Here is a 15317-nt window from a genome sequence, read left to right as displayed (position 1 = left end):
TATGATTTAGATGTGCAAACATTCAAATCCCCTCACTTCTCAATTATACACTGTAAAATTATTGTTTAATATCAGGCTATAGGCCACACAAGGCTTAGTTCTGATTTGATCTGCAGCTACACAGTTGTAATTAGAATAGTTCAAGTCTACAATGCTGTCTGTCCAATTAACTAAACCTTTTTTTGAATAATTTATTCACCAATTCATTTATTGGTATTTCTGTAGCCTACAAGAATCCCAATTTGTGCACCAGCTCTGGAGTGCTGTTTTTGGATGGGAGAAGACTGTAAAAATTGATGAGTGAATTGGAAAGCGTGGCGGTGTGAGTTGTTTGTTTATCTATCTAAATACGGATTTAGGCTATAGCTAACCACTACTGTGTATAAGAAATATTGAAAATGCGTCACTGATTTAAACACAGACTTTCCATCTTCCGTTTTTGGGTAGGTTTCTTTTACGCTCAACTTTACGCTCGTAGGTGCGTTTTCGGTCGGTGGATGTGTCAGTCAGCGTCTCTGACGCGAGAAGTGGCGCATCGCAGCCATCAGGGTTATGAACAATTCGGTGTTTTTCATGCAAGATACCCTCTGTTTTCCCGCGGATTAATGCAATCGTCGTCGGTTGCGTGCAGCAAAGCGATGGGGAATTGATAGATTAAACAGTAGCCTATTATTATGATAAACGGAGACGCTCATCCCAAAGCCGTATATTTGTTTTAAATGCCGAAATGAGGCAGGGGGCGGAAAGTCGCCGCAGAAACAGTGGGTTTTGGCCAAACATCACACAGTTTCAGTCCATAATTGACGTTAAATCGTGGGTTTGCGTTGCTTTTGGTGCAAAATTACCGAATTGAGCGAATTTTGCCAGAGAAGTGCAGCTTGCTTGAAGACACCCCAGATATCGGTTGGCTACTGCTGCCATGACAGGTAGAGGTCTCCTCTCGACTACGGCGTCGCCGGTTGGAGAATAAACAGGTTGATTGGGACGTGATCGCAGCTGCGGAACTGCCAATGTCGGATGTTATTATTAGTGGAGCCTGATCCTGTAAATATAAACGCAAACATACAGTAATTCGGGAAAAACTCAGGGAAAATGTCTTCTCGTTCTGCATTGCCGTCTGGAAACGACAGGGGCACGGACCATGTAAGTGCAATAATTATCCCCATAATTTAAGTGTCAATGCAGAAATTATAAATCCTATGTAGAGTATAGAAATATGGTTCATAACATGGGGCTTTGCATTCACCATATTTATTTGTAATGCATAGGCCTAATTATTATATGGTGTGCATTTTGGTTGTTAAAAAAAGAGCCTGGGTATGAGAGTGGGTGGAAATTTAGCATAGCAGATTATCTCAAAATGGGCCGTATCCTTATAACGTCTAAACAGCAAAAGAGCTGATGGCTGTAGGGAAACAGCCCGGGATGAATCCATCCACATACGGTAACACTCCGTGGATATGCGCAGAAGCTCATACTAAGAACCGTCACCTCTTATTATAGCTGTATATATAGTGATGTCACTTATTGCCCATGTATTCCCCTTGTGTGGTGAAACCTCGTTATGCCTGGCATGCTGTCGCACCTACAACCATTCGGATAAATAAAAACGAGAAAAGTCTTTAAGATAACTGTTTTCGATTATTGCATACAATGTTGTGCAAAATGCTATCCATTGCTGGGTATAGCGGCGTACTATCCAGGGCTATGGGTGTAACAGCGGAGCGCCATCTGCTAGGCTACAGCTTCCACTGTAGCCAGTAGCAGTAGGGCCTGCACAAGCAACAATGGATATGTACAGTGTGTGTCTGTGTGTGTCTGTGTGTGTGTGTACAGTATTTTTGTATCTTCATCTATCTATGAAGGCTTATCTAATATGCATAGCCTAATATGCACTTTGGGGGTTTCTCTTTAGATGTGATTCCATAAATACTGATTTCTCTGTGTGTTTATTGAGGACCTGTCTGATGAAGCAATCTGTTATTATTCCCAGGCCCAAATCTTTGTGTGGAGACCATGACCGCATTACAAATGGCACCGTATTCACCATATAGTGCACTACTTTTGACCAGAGCCAAATGGGCTTCTTCACGATATATACTGAACAAAAATATAAATGCAATATGCAACAATTTCAATGACTTTACTGAGTTACAGTTCACATAAGGAAATAAGTCAATTGAAATACATAAATTAGGCCCTAATCTATGGATTTCAGATGACTGAGCAGGGGTGCAGTACCCTGGTGGGCCTGGATCCAAGTGGGTGGAACTATGCCCTTCCAGGCCCACCCATGGCTGCGCCCCTGCTGAGAATTAGTTTTTCTCCACAAAAGGGCTTTATTACAGACAGAAATACTTCTCAGTTTCATCAGTTGTATGATTGGCTGGTCTCAGACAATCCCTCAGCTGAAGAAGCCCGATGTGGAGGTCCTGGGCTGGAATGGTTACACGTGGTCTGGGTTGTGAGGCCGGTTGGACGTACTGCCAAATTCGCTAAAATGATGCTGGAGGTGGCTTATGGTAGAGAAATTAACATTACATTATCTGGCAACAGCTCTGGGGGACATTCCGGCAGTCAGCATGCCAATTGTACGCTCAATCAAAATTTGAGATATCTGTGGCATTGTGCTTTGTTGCAAAACTGCACATTTTAGAGTGGCCTTTTATTGTCCCCAGCACAAGGTGCACCTGTGTAATGATCATGCTGTTTAACCAGCTACTTGATATGCCACACCTGCCAGGTGGTTGGATTATCTTGGCAAAGGAGAAATGCTCATTAACAGGGATGTAAATTTTTTTTTGTGTACAACATTTGAGAGAGAGAAGCTTTTTGTGCAAATGGAAAACTTCTGAGATCTTTTATTTCAGCTCGTGAAACATGGGACCAACACTTTACATGTTGCATTTATATTTTTGTTCAGTATAGTTAACTACTTTTGACCAGAGTTTCCCTATTCCAAAGTAGTGCACTTTAAAGGGAATATTGTGCCAGTTGGGGCACACTCCATATCCCCTCTTCCTCTACTCTCACCAATCACCACCCCTCTCATTGTAGAATAATAGTAAAGACATCCAAACTATGAAATAACACACATAGAAACAAGTAATAAACAAAAAAGTGTTAAAACAAATCCAAATAGATAGAAATCATGTAGTAACCAAAAAAAAGTGTTATATTTTATATTCTTCAAAGTAGCCACCCTTTGCCTTGAAGACAACCAGCGACACCTGGAATGCTTTTCCAACAGTCTTGAAGGAGTCCCCACATATGCTGAGCACTTGTTGGCTGCTTTTCCTTCACTCTGCGGTCAAACTCATCCCAAACCATCAGGTTGAGAGAATGCCAAGAGTGTGCAAAGCTGTCATCAAGGCAAAGGGTGGCTACTTTGAAGAATCTGAAATATAAAATATAACACTTTTTTTTGGTTACTACATGATTTCACATGTTCTTTCACAGTTTGGATCTCTGCACTATTATTCTACAATGTAGAAAATAGTACAAATAAAGAAAAACCCTTGCATGAGTAGGTGTCTCCAAACTTTTGACTGGTACCGTACATCATAGACATTTTAAATATAACAAAACTGTTTTAAAAGAGTATGTTTATTAATAAGATTTGTTTATGCCATTTTAGGCAAAAACATTTTTAAAAGGGGTGGATCCTTAAGATTTAATTATGAAATTATAAAAAATATTAATAACTGTCCACCCATGAGGCCACTAGAGGGCGATTTGGTGATTTGACTGCAGGGAAGGACGACAGTGGGCCAGGCTAGGGTTGGACGGTGAACTGTGTACCAATAGTAAACCTCATGGTAACACTTTACTTAATGTTTCCCATTATAATGCTTGTCATGAGCATTTACAACCCCTTTATAATGTCTTAGAATCATCTAGTAATGATCCTGACTCAACAACAGCCAGTTGAGTCAAGTTCACATTCATAGTCATCTCACCATAGAGAGTTTTTAGGCATTGAAGGTGGGAATGTACAAATGTATACATATACAGTGCATTCTGAAACCCCTTGACCTTTTCCACATTTTGTTACGTTACAGCTGTAATCTAAAATGTATTTAAAAAACACATCCTTAGCAATTTACACACAATACCCCATAATGACAAAGTGAAAACTGGTATTTTGAAATTTTAGCAAATTTATTTTAAAAAACAATAACAGAAATGCCTTTACTTATGTATTCAGACCCTTTGCTATGAGACTTGAAATTGAGCTCAGGTGCATCCAGTTTCCATTGATCATCCTTGAGATGTTTCTACAACTTGATTGGAATTCTCCTGTGGTAAATTACATTAATTGGACATGATTTTGAAAGGCACTACCCTGTCTACTTAAGGTCCCACAGTTGACAGTGCATGTCAGAGCAAAAACCAAGCCATGGGTTCGAAGGAATTGTCCGTAGAGCACGGAGACAGGATTGTGTCGAGGCAACGATCTGGGGAAAGCTACCAAAACATTTCTGCAGCATTGAAGGTCCCCAAGAACACAGTGGCCTCCATCATTCATAAATGGAAGAAGTTTGGAAACACCAAGAGTCTTTCTAGAGCTGGTCATCTGGCCAAGGTGAGCAATCGGGGGAGTTGAGCCCGATGGTCACTCAGATAGAGCTCTAGATTTTCTCTGTGGAGATGGGAGAACCTTCCAGAAGGACAACCATCTCTGCAGCACTCCATTAATCAGGCCTTTATGGTATGGCCAGACGGAATTTATGGCCAGACGGAAGCCACTCCTCAGTAAAAGGCACATGACAGCACACTTGGAGTTTGCCAAAAGGCACCTAAAGACTCTCAGACCATGAGAAACAAGATTCTCTGGTCTGAAACCAATATTGAACTATTTTGCCTGAATGCCAAGCGTCACGTCTGGAGGAAACCTGGCACCATCCCTATGTTGATGCATGGTGATGGCAGAATCATGCTGTGGGGATGTTTTTCAGCTGCAGGGACTGGGAGACTAGTCAGGACTGAGGAAAAGATGAACGGAACAAAGTACAGAGAGATCCTTGATGAAAACCTGCTCCAGAGCTCTCAGGACCTCAGACTGGGGTGAAGGTTCAAAAACCCCAAGCACATAGCCAAGACAATGCAGGAGTGGCTTCGGGACAAGTCTCTGAATGTTCTTGATTGGCCCAGCCAGAGCCCGGACTTGAACCTGATCGAACATCTCTGGAGAGACCTGAAATTAGCTGTGCAGCAACACTCCCCATCCAATCTGACAGAGCTTGAGAGGATCTGCAGAGAAGAATGGGAGAAACTCCCCAAATACAGGTATGGCAAGCTTGTTGCATCATCCCCAAGAAGACTCAAGGCTGTAATCACTTCCACAGGTGCTTCAACAAAGTACTGAGTAAAGGGTCTGAATACTTATGTAGATGAAATATTTCAGATTTTTTTGTTTAGAAATTTGCTAAAATGTCCAAAAACCTGTTTTTGCTTTGTCATTATAAGGCTGTAACCTAACAAAATGTGGAAATAGTCTGAATACTTTCCGATGGCACTGTACATCAGTCCAAAATCAACAAGAAGATTAACTCTAAAGTTCCTCATCCTGTGTGCATCCAGTACATAGTCTCCTCCTCATTTTATCTTTCCTTGATTCCTTGCTTTCTCTCGCCTCACTTCCTCAAACCGCATTGGAGGATAAGATCCAAGGTCCCTCCCCTCTGATCTTCTCTTCCAATGTGTTTTGAGAAGGAGGCGATGAGAGAGGGCACGAGAAATAAAGGAAAACATGTTGGGAAAGATACTCTGTACTCAAGACCAGCCAGGGACCACTGTGTCTGCTTATGCTTTCTTTCTTTCTTTCTCTCTCTCTCTCTCTCTCTCTCTCTCTCTCTCTCTCTCTCTCCCTGCCTCTCTCTCTGTTTCTCTCGCTCTCTTTGTTTTTCTCTCAGTCCTTTCTCTGGTATCTGTTTCCCTCTGCTTTGGGCCCTGCTTCTGTTTGGTCACATGACAAGGAGCTGCATCCTACTAAAACACATGTATATATGTTCCTGTAAAAAACACATAGTTTAAAAAAAATCTTACGCTTTGCTGCCTACCTAACTTAAAATTAGCCATAACTCAAGCTTTGGACTGAATCTTCACAGCACCTAGGTCGAAAGCTATTGGGTTCTGGGATGGAGCACCTACCAGCATGCCATGCATACCAGACCTGGGTTCAAATTCTATTTGAAATTATTTAAAATACTTTAGCTGTGCTTGATTGAGCTTACCTCTTGCAATGGAACCAATAGAAAACTGCAAACCCTCCTGAAATGGCACTCGACACAGTCTAAAGCAAACACTCAATCCCTGGTTTTATGAAAACTAGCTCAGTAGTTGTAGGGCTCATGTGACTAGTCACCTCATACACTTGTACCTTTGTCCCAGTTAACAGAGAGATCAGACAAGATATTCTATGAATAGTAGTATTTGTCATGACATATTCATATGTTCACTTGGAAATGAATGATCTCATGAATTTCTATACACTAAGCTATACCAGGGCCATGATCAGTAGACAAACGGTGTGTAACATTCCACAACATTATGGCCCGTTGAAGGCAACCCAGGCATGACGATGTCCAAATCAACGATAATATTACAAATTTGAAAACAATTTCAGTGAAGAACTATGGTGTACCAGCAGTCCAGGGTGTTGCTTTCAGGCACTTAACCCCCTGCCTATGAGCAAATAGATCTAGGGAAAACACTGATGTGACATTATCTTAGTTAGATAAGTTCACTCTCAGTAATTTCCTGCCATATTAGAGAGCCAGAGCCACCATGCTATAATGGCAGACCAGTCCAGTAGTGTACAGTGGTACCTTAAACACTACCATGCCGAGCTGAGCCAAGCCAAACTGTACTGGCCTGGTTACACATCCACCATAGTTAGTGCTGAAACCGTGCTGGAAGGGGCCATATGAAAACAAAATTCCTTTAATCCGAGCCAGCTCAGTAGTGTGGTTCAGGTCAGCAGTTGGTACAGTAGTGTAAAATAGCAATTGGTCTCTGAGTTTGTCTTGTATCATTTCACCCCACTAGGCTGAGCCAAGCTATACTGGGCTGGCCTTGTTATGCATCTACCATAGTTGGTGAAACCGTACTGGAGAAGGCAATGTGAAAATAAAATATCAGAGCGTGCTAAGTATGGTTTGGGTGGAACCCTATTTTGAAAAGGGTCTTGGAGTTCCCAGGCTTTGCATGGTAGTGGTAATGGGGGCGCTGGTGGTGACCCCCTCTCCCCTCTCTCCTCTCCCCCCAGCATGTGTCTCTAGCCGCCAGTCGCTCAGACAAGGGCACTAGCCTGTCCAGCCGCTCACTGGGCGCCCGCTGCAGGAACTCCATCGCCTCCTGCTCTGACGAGACTCCGCACATCGGCAACTACCGCCTGCTTAAGACCATCGGCAAGGGCAACTTCGCCAAGGTCAAGCTGGCCCGCCATATCCTGACGGGCAAGGAGGTGAGGCTGGGGCATGGGGAGGGTGGCGGGTGGGGGGTTGTTGGGTAAGGGATATGATGCAGAGGAAGGGTAGTGGTCTTAGAAAGCAGAAATATGATGCAATAGTGTCAATTTCCATGGTAGTGTGTTAGAGCATGGATGAATGCATGGGGCCCAATCCCAAATTGACCCCTAGACCTAGTGCATAGGGTGTAAAGTCTAGGGGTTGATTTGGTATTGGTCTGTTTTAATGATTGGGTGGGGGGGCTTGGGATATAGGGTAGAGATGAGACTTGGGTAGGGATAGGGGTAGAGTGAGTGGTGGGGGTAGGAAGTGGATGGAGGGGGATCTGTAGTTGTGGTTCTTCTTTATTCAGATGGTTCCCCATTATCTTTGGCCTAAGCAACCCCTTGTCTTCCTGGGGTCAATGATTAGAGTATACTGTAGATGGGTGCAATGCTAAAATAGAGGGTTGGGAGGAATAGGGATAGGTTTGACTGGAATGGGGAACTAAAGAAGTGGGACATTGGTTCTGGGGCGTCTGGTCATGGATAGGAAAATAATGAATGTGAATAGGGATATTAATCTTCATACTTGAAGCTTGTTGGAGAAAGCTATGTTTTACTACTGGGTTGTTTTCATCTTCTCATTGTGCTTTTTTTGTAAAATGTTGTAAAAAGTTCTCCTCATGTCTCCTCCAGGTTGCAATAAAAATAATTGACAAAACTCAGTTGAATCCAACCAGCCTACAAAAGGTGAGTCTTGGCAATTTACTTTAAAAAAAATCTATCTGTGTTTCATCAGTCACAGTGGACACGACCTTAATAAACGCTTAATGAACACTTAATAAATGCATAATAAATGCCCTCCTTACCCCAACACACTATCACAGATTAATGTGAAATAGACACAAATGACTGATTTGAAATTTGTGACAGGCACACAAAAAGTCCACATTTTAGTGTGTATTACATGCTTTTCATCACAACGCATTTTGTGTGTATTACATGATTTTCTTTCTTCATAACACATTCATGTACATTACACAAATTAATTTTTTAAAATGTTAGCTAGGCTAGCTAGGTGGCTAACGTTAGCTTGGCTAGGGGTTAAGGTTAGGTTTAGGCGTTAGGGGTTAATGTTAGGGCTAGATAACATACTAGCTAAGTAGTTAAAGGGCTAGGTTTAGGAGTTAGTTTAAAGGGTTATGGTTAGGGTTAGGGGAAGGGTTAGCTAACATACTAAGTGGTTGAAAATTAGCTCAAAAGTAATAATGAGTTGCAAAGTAGCAAATTTGTTCAAATTCTTAAGTTATCCAGATTCGAACACACAGCCTTTGGGTTGCTAAATGTTCACGTTATATGCCCACCCATCCTTCCCGACCAACCTCTCTCCTACCAGGACCCCTACAAATCAGCCGGGCTAGACAATCTGGACCCTATCGTTCTAAAATGATCTGCTGAAATTGTTGCAACCCCTATCACTAGCCTGTTCAACCTCTCTTTCGTATCGTCTGAGATTCCCAAAGATTGGAAAGCTGCCACAGTCATGACACTCTAGACCCAAACTGCTATAGACCTATATCTATCCTACCCTACCTTTCTAAGGTCTTCAAAAGCCAAGTTAACAAACAGATTACCGACCATTTCGAATCCCACCGTACCTTCTCCGCTATGCAATCTGGTTTCAGAGATGGTCATGGCTGCACCTCAGTCACGCTCAAAGTCCTAAACGATATCATAACCGCCATCGATAAGAGACATTACTGTGCAGCCGTATTCATTGACCTGGACAAGGCTTTCGACTCTGTCAATTACCACATTTTTATCGGCAGACTCAACAGCTTTGGTTTCTCAAATGATTGCCTCGCCTGGTTCACCAACTACTTCTCTGATAGATTTCAGGGTGTCAAATCGGCCGACTCTCTTCTCTGTATACATCAATGATGTCGCTCTTGCTGCTGGTGATTCTCTGATCCACCTCTATGCAGACGACACCATTCTGTATACCTCTGGCCCTTCTTTGGACACTGTGCTAACTAACCTCCAGACGAGCTGCAATGCCATACAACTCTCCTTCCGTGGCCTCCAACTGCTCTTTAATGCAAGTAAAACTAAATGCATGCTCTCCAACCGATCGCTGCCCGCACCTGCCCGCCCGTCCAGCATCACTACTCTGGACGGTTCTGACAACTACAAATACCTAGGTGTCTGGTTAGACTGTAAACTCTCCTTCCAGACTCACATTAAGCATCTCCAATCCAAAATTAAATCTTGAATCGTCTTCCTACTTCGCAAAAAAGCATCCTTCACTCATGCTGCCAAACATACCCTTGTAAAACTGACCATCCTACCAATCCTCAACTTCGGCAATGTCATTTACAAAATGGCCTCCACCACTCTACTCAACAAATTGGATGCAGTCTGTCACAGGGCCATCCGTTTTGTCACCAAAGCCCCATATACTATCCACCACTGCGACCTGTACTCTCTCGTTTGCTGGCCCTCGCTTCATACTGGTCGCCAAACCCACTGGCTCCACGTCATCTACAAGTCTCTGCTAGGTAAAGCCCCACCTTATCTCAGTTCACTGGTCACCATAGCAGCACCCACCCCTAGCACCCGCTCCAGCAAGTATATCTCACTGGTTACCCCCAAAGCCAATTCTTCCTTTGGCCACCTTTCCTTCCAGTTCTCTGCTGCCAATGACTAAAAGGAGCTGCAAAAATCACTGAAGCTGGAGACTCATATCTCCCTCACTAGCTTTAATCACCAGCTGTCAGAGCAGCTCACAGATCACTGCACCTGTACATAGCCCATCTGTAAATAGCCCATCCAACTACCTCATCCCCATACTGTATTTATTTATTTATCTTGCTCCTTTGCACCCCAGTATCTCTACTTGCACATTCATATATACATATATATATATACACTGCTCAAAAAATAAAGGGAACACTTAAACAACACAATGTAACTCCAAGTCAATCACAGTTCTGTGAAATCAAACTGTCCACTTAGGAAGCAACACTGATTGACAATACATTTCACATGCTGTTGTGCAAATGGAATAGACAACAGGTGGAAATTATAGGCAATTAGCAAGACACCCCCAATAAAGGAGTGGTTCTGCAGGTGGTGACCACAGACCACTTCTCAGTTCCTATGCTTCCTGGCTGATGTTTTGGTCACTTTTGAATGCTGGCGGTGCTTTCACTCTAGTGGTAGCATGAGACGGAGTCTACAACCCACACAAATGTGCTTGTGTCTGCTCAAACGGTCAGAAACAGACTCCATGAGGGTGGTATGAGGGCCCGACGTTCACAGGTGGGGGTTGTGCTTACAGCCCAACACCGTGCAGGACGTTTGGCATTTGCCAGAGAACACCAAGATTGGCAAATTCGCCACTGGCGCCCTGTGCTCTTCAAAGATGAAAGCAGGTTCACACTGAGCACATGTGACAGACGTGACAGAGTCTGGAGACGCCGTAGAGAACGTTCTGCTGCCTGCAACATCCTCCAGCATGACCGGTTTGGCGGTGGGTCAGTCATGGTGTGGGGTGGCATTTCTTTGGGGGGCCGCACAGCACTGCATGTGCTCGCCAGAGGTAGCCTGACTGCCATTAGGTACCGAGATGAGATCCTCAGACCCATTGTGAGACCATATGCTGGTGCGGTTGGCCCTGGGTTCCTCCTAATGCAAGACAATGCTAGACCTCATGTGGCTGGAGTGTGTCAGCAGTTCCTGCAAGAGGAAGGCATTGATGCTATGGACTGGCCCGCCCGTTCCCCAGACCTGAATCCAATTGAGCACATCTGGGACATCATGTCTCGCTCCATCCACCAACGCCACGTTGCACCACAGACTGTCCAGGAGTTGGCGGATGCTTTAGTCCAGGTCTGGGAGGAGATCCCTCAGGAGACCATCCGCCACCTCATCAGGAGCATGCCCAGGCGTTGTAGGGAGGTCATACAGGCACGTGGAGGCCACACACACTACTGAGCCTCATTTTGACTTGTTTTAAGGACATTACATCAAAGTTGGATCAGCCTGTAGTGTGGTTTTCCACTTTAATTTTGAGTGTGACTCCAAATCCAGACCTCCATGGGTTGATACATTTGTTTTCCATTGATCATTTTTGTGTGATTCTGTTGTCAGCACATTCAACTATGTAAAGAAAAAGTATTTAATAAGAATATTTCATTCATTCAGATCTAGGATGTGTTATTTTTGTGTTCCCTTTATTTTTGTGAGGAGTGTATATTCTGCACATCTACCATTTAATTGCTATATTGTAATTACTTCGCCACCATGGCCTATTTATTGCCTTACCTCCCTTATCCTACCTCATTTGCACATACTGTATATATACTTTTTGTACTGTATTATTGACTGTGTGTTTGTTTATTCCATGTGTAACTATGTGTTGTTGTATGTGTCGAACTGCTTTGCTTTATCTTGGCCAGGTCGCAGTTGCAAATGAGAACTTGTTCTCAACTAGCCTACCTGGTTAAATAAAGATGAAATAAAAAAGAAAAAAAATAATAAAATACATTTTGTCTTAAGTAACCTTCTGTCTTTATCTGTGATTGAAATGCATTGTATACAAAGTTGTGTACTGCACAACAAAAAATATACTTTTTCGTGTGCCTGTCATAAATTTCCAATAAGCAATTTGTGTCTATTTCACAATAATCTGTTATACTGAGTTGCCTTACCCAGTGACATTACACAGAGTGGGAACACCATAAGCCTCACACAAGCAGGCAGGGGGCCCTTTGAGTCAGTTGATTGTGAGTTGATTCAATGACTAAATTACTAAAGTGAAGTATCTGGAAACCTGCAACAGGATCATAGCTTTTGTGGAGCGTGGCTACCGTTTCGAGAAAAAGAGAGAGTGAGAGAGCAGATGCAGGCACAGTGGTCCCTGGCCGGTCTCGAGAGACGTGATACTGTTTGGCAGATGCTGTAGACTGGATGACTGGTTAACTGACTGAAAGGAAGGATGACGAGTTGACTGGTTGTAACTGGGTGGCTGGATGACTAGATGGAAGGATGACTGGCTGACTGGATGGGCCGATGACTGGATGACTAGATGGAAGGACGAAGGGGGATGAGTTGACTGCATAATTACAGTGAGCTCCAAAAGCATTGTGACAGTGTTGTTTTGGCTCTGTAATCCAGCATTTTGGATTTGAAATGATACATACAATTATCATACCCCCCAAAAATGCTAACCTCGCCTGTTATTGTAATGGTGAGAGGTTAGCATGTCTTGGGGGTATGATATTTGTACGTCTTTAACTTTCTCACTCATCATTATTCACGATTCATTCAGGATTATCTGTAATCATGCTAGCATCCACATTATTTGTAGAAGTTTTTAGAAACATATTATATTCTTATTTACAATAAAAGGGACTCCAAAATGACTCATTATTTACAATTTATTTATATCGGACACAAAATAATCTGCAACACAACCAAAACAAACAGCAGATGCATCCAACAAATTTGTAGAGTCACAAGCTTAATGTAGTCATTGAGTTCTATGAATATGTGACCGAATACTTAACTTTTTACTACTTTATTACATATATAAGTGAATTTGTCCCAATACTTTTGGTCCCCTAAAATGGGAGGACTATGTACAAAAATGTGCAGTTCATGAAACCACCCTCAAATTAAAGCTGACAGTCTGCACTTTAACCTCATATTCACTGAATAATAGGAAATCCAAAGTGCTGGAGTACAGAGCCAAAACAACAAAAAAATGTGTCACAGTCCCAATACTTTTGGAGTTCACTGTACTAGACTGCCCACATGACAAAATACTATAGTATACTGTGTTTGTGTACTTTGCTGTAGTATTCACTGTAGTATTTACTGTAGTATACTGTAGTACACTCTAGTATTTACAGTTAACTATAGTATAAATGTGGTAAAATAAATATGTAGTGTATACTATAGGAATTAATTTAGTGTTTTTGCTGATTGTAGTGTACTGTAGTATTTACTGTACTTTTTTTCAGACTGTAATATACTGTAGTATTTACTCTAGTGTTTTTGGGGATTTACTGTAGCATTTATATGGAAGCCCTGAAGCCAAAGGCAAAAAAGAAAAGTAGACTCTTGGAATTATCTTGTCCGAAATAACTTAGTATCTCATTCAAATGACTTAGTATCTCGTTTGATAGACTAAGTTTAATAAAGTCATAATAAAAAATGTGTTCAAACAAGATGCTAAGTCATTCAAATGAGACACTAAGTCGTTCGAACCACTTAATTGTTATATCGTCTAATTAGGCCTCATTTGTTGTACAGAGCCAGTTGTGCTTGTCAGACCATTGCTGCAGCCGTACATTCACTGATTCCATCCATTGACAGTTCTTTAATAGGGCTGCTTTTGAATGCCAAAGTATGTAGATCTCACGGTTTAACCAATTTGACTTCAGTTTCTGATGTTTATCCATGTTTCTCAAAACGTCAAATTTCAAGGTTGCTCCAAAAGTCCAAATTTGACGTTTGGATAAACCTGGATAAACATCAGAATCTGAAGTCAAATAGGTAAAACCGTGAAATCTTGTTGACTCACTTACATGCTCTGGCATTCAAAAGCACGCCTGCTTTAAATGGCTGCAGCAATGGTCTGACAAGCACAACTGGTGCTGCATAACAAATGAGACCTAATAAAGAACAATTAAGTCATTTGAACAAGATAATACGTTGTTCAAACAACTTAGTATCTAGTTCGAACGACTTAGTGTCTCGTTTGAGTGATTTTATTTTACTAAATGTTTCGAACTAGATACTAAGTCGTTCAGACGAGATTTGTTGTTGTTGTTGTGAAAGCAGCCATTATGTTTTGTAGTTGGCGTTGTAAGTGTATCTTTGGGAATGCTGAGGTGTGTAACTGTGAGGTACTTTGATGTTCATTAGCAAGTTAAGGGTAGATTCCGATTGATGGACAAACAGGCTAGTTGTTCCTGTGCATAAATGGAAGCCCCACAATCGACGCTCAGTGTTTGCTGTGCATGACTTTAAGGGGATATTTGCAAAATGACTGACAATCAGGGTCCATTGACTATTGGGCTATGTTCCAATGTCCATACTAGCACACCGAAAGATAAACGCAACTTTAAAGTAAATTTAAGGCTTACAGTGCCTTGCGAAAGTATTCGGCCCCCTTGAACTTTGCGACCTTTTGCCACATTTCAGGCTTCAAACATAAAGATATAAAACTGTATTTTTTTGTGAAGAATCAACAACAAGTGGGACACAATCATGAAGTGGAACGACATTTATTGGATATTTCTAACTTTTTTAACAAATCAAAAAGTGAAAAATTGGGCGTGCAAAATTATTCAGCCCCTTTACTTTCAGTGCAGCAAACTCTCTCCAGAAGTTCAGTGAGGATCTCTGAATGATCCAATGTTGACCTATATGACTAATGATGATAAATACAATTCACTTGTGTGTAATAAAGTCTCCGTATAAATGCACCTGCACTGTGATAGTCTCAAAGGTCCGTTAAAAGCGCAGAGAGCATCATGAAGAACAAGGAACACACCAGGCAGGTCCGAGATACTGTTGTGAAGAAGTTTAAAGCCGGATTTGGATACAAAAAGATTTCCCAAGCTTTAAACATCCCAAGGAGCACTGTGCAAGCGATAATATTGAAATGGAAGGAGTATCAGACCACTGCAAATCTACCAAGACCTGGCCGTCCCTCTAAACTTTCAGCTCATACAAGGAGAAGACTGATCAGAGATGCAGCCAAGAGGCCCATGATCACTCTGGATGAACTGCAGAGATCTACAGCTGAGGTGGGAGACTCTGTCCATAGGACAACAATCAGTCGTATATTGCA

The 15317-nt window shown here is 42.2% G+C and overlaps 1 protein-coding gene across 1 annotated transcript in view; it reads left to right on the top strand.

The window, feature by feature from the left end:
• Positions 1 to 907: 907 nt before the first annotated feature.
• LOC139422051 (MAP/microtubule affinity-regulating kinase 4-like) overlaps positions 908 to 15317 on the top strand; it is a 53096-nt gene continuing 38686 nt past the window's right edge. Inside the window, exons 1-3 of the mRNA XM_071173191.1 lie at positions 908 to 1143; positions 7271 to 7468; positions 8150 to 8203. Of these exons, the coding sequence (XP_071029292.1) occupies positions 1093 to 1143; positions 7271 to 7468; positions 8150 to 8203 (303 nt within the window). The 5' untranslated portion in view covers positions 908 to 1092. The remainder of the gene's footprint in view (positions 1144 to 7270; positions 7469 to 8149; positions 8204 to 15317) is intronic.

The sequence above is a fragment of the Oncorhynchus clarkii genome, chromosome 12, assembly GCF_045791955.1.
Source record: "Oncorhynchus clarkii lewisi isolate Uvic-CL-2024 chromosome 12, UVic_Ocla_1.0, whole genome shotgun sequence".
Classification (NCBI taxonomy): Eukaryota; Metazoa; Chordata; class Actinopteri; order Salmoniformes; family Salmonidae; genus Oncorhynchus; species Oncorhynchus clarkii.
Note: the sequence above shows the minus strand (reverse complement) of the source record. Positions and strands in the feature narration are given on the sequence as shown.